This window comes from Notothenia coriiceps, unplaced genomic scaffold, assembly GCF_000735185.1.
Source record: "Notothenia coriiceps isolate Sejong01 unplaced genomic scaffold, NC01 NC01_scaffold00034560, whole genome shotgun sequence".
Taxonomy (NCBI): Eukaryota; Metazoa; Chordata; class Actinopteri; order Perciformes; family Nototheniidae; genus Notothenia; species Notothenia coriiceps.
In genome coordinates this window covers 71,272-77,289 of record NW_011367261.1, presented here as the reverse complement: position 1 = coordinate 77,289, position 6,018 = coordinate 71,272, and the positions used below count along the sequence as shown (strand labels likewise).

The 6,018-nt window shown below is 40.9% G+C and overlaps 1 protein-coding gene across 2 annotated transcripts; it reads left to right on the top strand.

The window, feature by feature from the left end:
- Positions 1 to 208: 208 nt before the first annotated feature.
- On the top strand, positions 209 to 2,095 carry LOC104962346 (glycine N-acyltransferase-like). Of its 2 annotated transcripts, none has more exons than XR_800194.1 (2): positions 209 to 318; positions 1,655 to 2,095. XR_800194.1 is itself a non-coding variant. In XM_010790781.1 (2 exons), the coding sequence occupies exons 1-2, from the start codon at positions 499 to 501 to the stop codon at positions 1,977 to 1,979; spliced, it is 366 nt and encodes a 121-aa protein (XP_010789083.1). In that variant the 5' UTR covers positions 488 to 498; the 3' UTR covers positions 1,980 to 2,095. The 2 variants fall into 2 exon arrangements, 1 of the variants encoding a protein (XP_010789083.1); XM_010790781.1 differs by lacking the exon at positions 209 to 318 and adding an exon at positions 488 to 539.
- The last annotated feature ends 3,923 nt before the right edge of the window (positions 2,096 to 6,018 follow it).

The following is a 6,018-nucleotide window of genomic DNA, read 5'->3' as shown; positions in this document are numbered from 1 at the left end:
CAGTCCATTACTGTAATTCTGCTATATTTTTTTCAATGAAAAATGTATATTTTGTAATTTTAACGCAGAGAACAGCTTTGTATTTGATAGAAAATGAATGACTATGCTGAATATATAGTATCCAGTATTATTTGTGCCATTTTCTTTGGCATAGAGCTAGCAGCTTGTTATGTTGGTCTTTTCCCTGCTGCATTGTATTCTGCATTTCAGGTTCTGGGTGGAGTGCTGCACATTCTCCACAACAACCCGTGTCATCTGGAGATGTGTGTTGACTCCTGGCCTACATTCACTACTGCCATTTGTTACCGCCAAAAACAGGTATGGCTCATAGGGACAAAGAAAACCTACGGGCTCCTCCAGAGTGGCCTCTTCATGTATATGTATGTCTTTACATGAAGCGTTTCAGCAGCAGCAGCAGCAGCAGCAGCTCCGGGATGATTCCTGACATCTGCACCGTCTACACTAAAAACCCAGACACTCTGAGAAGTCTGCTGCTTAATGAGAGAGTCGTCAACTGGAGGAACGGGCTCATATTCAGAGTTAGTGTGCATAATGAAGGCATACCATTTTAACCATTTCCAACAATGCAATTGTTGTGAGTCTGTTTCTCTGTGCTTTATCTGGAGCAGCCCCAACCACATTAGTTTGCTGCAAATAAATACATCTTTATAGAAAATTCACAGTATATACTTTATTTAAAAACATTAGAAAAATGCATTCAAACTAGTTAAAACTGGGTTTTTTTTATAACTATTTTCCCCAATAGATTAATACACATCCTTTTGCCATTGAGCATTTCTGGCTGCAGGGCGGTTTGTGTTCTAAACTCAAGCTGTAGATACTTTAACAAATATTTTTAGCCAATTCATTGTTGGTTTAGGTTTTAATTTGAATGAAAAAATGCTTTGCCTCGGATGTTTCTGCTTACAGCTTTCTCAAAAACAGCTCATAAAAACATTTGATTTGACGCTCCCTTTCGGTCCCGAGCAACACACCTGCCTTTACATAGTTGCATCCCTGAGTAATGCTAGAGTATACATGTCATTTGGGTGCAAATGTAGTATTAAATAGTGAAATATAATAGTATGAAATAATATTGGCACCAAAACAGACCTTACTAAGCAGATTTTACAATTGATTCACACTGTATACACTGTCTCTGTCATTGTCCTTGTAACAGTTTTGCGTCTTTGCTATGAGTTACATTCTTTTAGTTACGGCAGACCACTGACTTTCTTTTTACATACAATATATTCCAGTGAGCTCCATGGTATAGGGTAGTGTACAGCTTTAAGTGTGGGGAAAGGTAGCTCTAGTAACAGATAAGTGTTTTGGAGAAAAAAATTAATTGTGGCCTCAGCAGTCATGACGATGCAGGTAAATTAAAAACAAATCATCACTTCTGCTCATGCATCTCTAAAAGGTATCCCAAGCTCACATTGTCCCCTCATCAAAGAACTGGCCTCTCTCAGTGGGCTCGATATCACAGAACATGGAGGTTATAACTCCTTTATCCACCACAACCCGGAGGATGTGGATCTGCAAGAGTATTCACATTCGTAGCTCCATCATTTTCTGCAAAAGTGAGATCAGAAAATATGATATGCATTTCCTTGTGTTCTTAGCTTCTGTTCACGCTTTCTCTGTCTGGCAGGAACTTATTGCCGCTGCCAATTTCCATCCTGGAAAAATCCCACGCAGAGCTCGTCGACACACACTTGCCTTACGGAGGCAGCCAGGAGAGCCTGGACCATGTGAGAGCCTGTATCCGCCATCTGCCCAACCTCTGTGTGTCGGATGAGGAGGGCCGACCCGTGTCCTGGATGCTGTCTGACGAGCTGTGTGAGCTGAGGATGGCCTACACCCTCCCTCAGCACCGACGGGCCGGGCACCTCCTGGCTCTGTCTCGGGCTCTGATGCGCAGGATGAGCTCTGCCTGTCTACTGCCACATCAACCGTCAGAACCAGGCCACCATTAACGCTGTGACCTCACTCAGCTTCTCTGCTTGTTCCAGTATGGAGACCATCTCAGTGCTGCTAATGTGCAAGGACAGAGTCTGGGAGAGCCAAACTGATGAAAATAAAGTCTGTTGGATGATTGAAACCACACTGGAAAAGTAGTGTTTTATTGTGTAAGTGGAAAACAACTGCTCTCCTTTACTCTGGGATTTCTGTTTCCCTGCAGTATCAAGGGGATGCGGGGATGACGTTAAGTCCTTTTAAATTAGTCTATTTCTGACTGCAAAGTGCAAACAAAAAAATAAAATGTTCTGTGACGTAATTGTATGAATATGCGAATCCTGCTGCTTATTTGTATTCATTATAAAATGCCTGTAATACAGCATAATTCTTTAAGGCCAGTAGAAATCTTCAGTTTGTGGCGCATGCTGTAGAAAAAGACCCCTTCAGACCCCTCTGCAGATCCCCCACAGAGGCTCTGGTCCACCTGGGACCCCTCCCTGGAGGTGTGCTGCTGTTCCACTGCTGATTGCCTCTCTGTGTTTTAGCAGCAATGCACCATTCAAGTCTGCAGGCAACTTGACAAATGAGCAGCGATCTGAGCAGAGGGGATGCTCGTACTGCACCACACATCCTGTCCCATCCACATGCCCCCGTCCCGCAGTGGTACACCTCTTATAACTGACACCCTTTCCTTTCTCCAGCCTTCAAACGCTCTTCACAAAGTCACGCGAGTACAGCACACACTAAATACATAGTTGCTGACGCATGAACACTCAGCTAAACGAGAAAGGAAACACATCCTGCACATCACATGTACTGCTTTTTTACAGAAATGTTAATATGTGTTTGTTTCGTGAACAAGTTGCACAATTTATCCTTTTAATACTTAAAATAATTAGTACATATTTCATAAATGATCATAACTGCTTGTCTATAAACGTGTAAAGATAGCTGAAACTATTAGTTAATCGATCAAATTAGAAACTCTTTTTATACTATATTTTTGAGGTCACTTTCAAAGTGTTTTATTTTTTTATGTTTTTTTATTGAAAATGTTTTGGATTTGGACTGAAATTTGAATGTGTTGCCTTTTGTACTAAGCAAGTAAGACTGGAATTTTTGTATTAGTTTATGACATTTAAGAAAGAAAAAGAGTCCCAGAAGCTAATGATTTTCTAAACCTCACTATTAATACGCAGTACTAATCTAATAACTAAAGAATATTCTCGTCGCTGGTTTACAATACTGGAGTGCACAGGTCTTATATCGCAATCCATCTAATGAAATATTGTCTTGTCACCTACAGCATGAATCTATTTTAGTGCTCAACCTCCAATACAGTCAAAGGGTTGTAGGATAATTTCAAAAAAGGGTTTTATGCAAACCGCATTGGTTGCAGATATTTACTCATCCAAATGTAGATTTGTAAGTCAGCTCAGAGGAAAACTGAGAACATTAAGTACCTAACAGCAATATTACTTGATGTGGCTTCATCAGTGTGTTTCCTGCAACCATCATTGGAGGACAACATCCTCCCATGGCGCTCCTCAGAAACTGCATCTCAGAAGAGTGAGGAGCTGAGTGTCTGACGCAGCATGCGATCATTCACCTTGGCTTCTAGTGCTGCTGGGACTTGGTGCAGTTGTCCACACATAACCCCCAACCCCCCCAATAGAGGCAGTGCACTCTGCCAGCCGTGGAGTGGGACGTACTATCGATCCTGCTGAAATGATGGTTTCTAAAAGGGAGGCAGTAAGCATGTCTGCACACCCCTCCTCCACCGTGGAGGGGCCCTGAGATATCACCCAGCTCAGCACATTGCAAAATCACTGCATGGGAAAATGGGATTTTCACTGGAGATGAGCTGAGGGGAAGGTAATTCAATCCGCCGAGCTATGTTCCCCACCAAGGATGTAAAATGAGCCATATTACCTTCAGACGCCTCACACAGTGGACAAATAAGGTCATTTTAAGTGTCCTTTTAATTCCAGTCTGTGTCAAAGAGAAATCAGACGCCAAACAGGAAAATGCATGAATGCAAAAACGCAGAAGTTTAAAAGGAATTGATGAGGAGGACGTTTGGATAGTCAAACATTCATATTTGCAGCTCTTAGCACTTCACTCATCACGTGCCGCTAAAATTCTGCAAGGAATTTCAAGTGGTCCTGGATGAGTAATAAATGAATGAAGTAGAGCTTTATGCTGACTGATTTAATAACCTAATGTGAGACTCAAGCTAAATTGTGTATTCCAAACAATCCACTAGATGGCAACATTCTCCTAATCTTTCTCTCACTCAGGTGAAATGTGGTGCTTGTGTGTGTTTGAACTCATAGGGCTGCAGATTTAGAGGAGCATGCTTCCATTGTTGTATGCTACACAACATATTATTTGATATTCACTACCTGGGGTCACGACCATGGAACAACAATGCAGTGCCTGTTTTCATTCTCTTTTATGAATGGACGTTGGTGTGTTAAAGGAGCTCCTGTTGCTGAAGATATGTGCTTGAAACATTAGAAGTGACTGCATCCCTGGGTCGTGTGCGGGGAGCATCGTGCTGTCAGTCCACATGGCCCACCAGTCACCATACTTAACATTCCCCTGGGGTCAGTGTGTCAGTCACTGGAGTATGATTATGACTTCCTGAGCAGCAGACACTGACGTTAAGGATCTCCACTCATCTTAATGGCACTCAGCTTTTATTTTAAAACAGTGTCAGCGGGGGACTGAAAGGCCTGAAGGTCAAGAACAAAGTGCCTCATTGTGTTCACTGGTGCTGTAACATAATCACAGCTGCTGAAGTTGGTCATATGGTGTGTGTGTGTGTGTGTGTGTGTGTGTGTGTGTGTGTGTGTGTGTGTGTGTGTGTGTGTGTGTGTGTGTGTGTGTGTGTGTGTGTGTGTGTGTGACAGAATGGAGTGTGAGAGTTCAATTATGTTTCCGTTCACCATTACACATCACATGCACTTAGGACAGACAATAACCGCATAATTATTTTCAGGAATGCATTTTAGACACAAATACACTGCATAACAGATGTTGAGATTAGCCATTATAAAGATACCAAGGACACACAGTTTAAGAACACCCACCAGAGAGTACCAGAGACAAAGTAAAGGCTCAAAAGCAGCTTTTTATAGTTTCATAAATTAAAACCTATTAAAAACTAACTGCCTAGCTGTTAAAATCTAAGGTGAATGAACACTGGCTGTGTGATGTCCTACCTGACATCATGTGGGCCCGGTGTTGTTTGCAGTTTAGGTTACACATCAAAAAGATCCTGTGCTCGGGATGCATTGGACCGAAGTTAGTTTTATGTTGGGACGAGACTTTGGGTCATTCTACAGAAAAGGTGGAATCTGGGTGATACAAATCTGCTGAAATATATTCCTCCTAAAAACATCTAAAACCTGTTAAATAGCAATAACTAACTCTTAACTTGATGAATCCACAACAAGTAGAGTTTAAAGTATTTTTATTTTTTAAATTATTTTTATACTTTATACAATGCTTATTTGTATAGGAATGTCACTGGTGTTATGTGTTACCAGGAAGAAGAGTAACACCAGTGACGGTAACACCAGTGACAATTTGGAGAAAACACTACCATTTTAACAAAATGGCTGCAATGTGTCAGACCAAATATGGCTTCAGTCAATATCAAAATCGTTTAACTCTTCAATACAATACATTATCCATTCAAATGTTCACCCCTAGGGCTATGCAATGAGTAACACTAATGACAGACTTGAAAGACGCACGTAAAATTGGAAGATAAAATGACACCTTTAACAAACAAAGTAAGAAGTATCTGACTTTCCTTATGTCTTTGTCCACTGCACTGCCTCAAATGATCTCTTGTTACAGGAGGCACTTCAGAGACAGTAAATTATTTCAAAATAAAAGCGTTTTGTGTAGCAGCAATGACGTAATTTTGGGTGACTGACATTGGATATTATTAATAATAATTTGCGTTTTTTTTTACCATTTAAGTGTTATATTTAATGAATGTAATGTTATGTAAATATGAATGAGATTTATTTATTGAAAAAA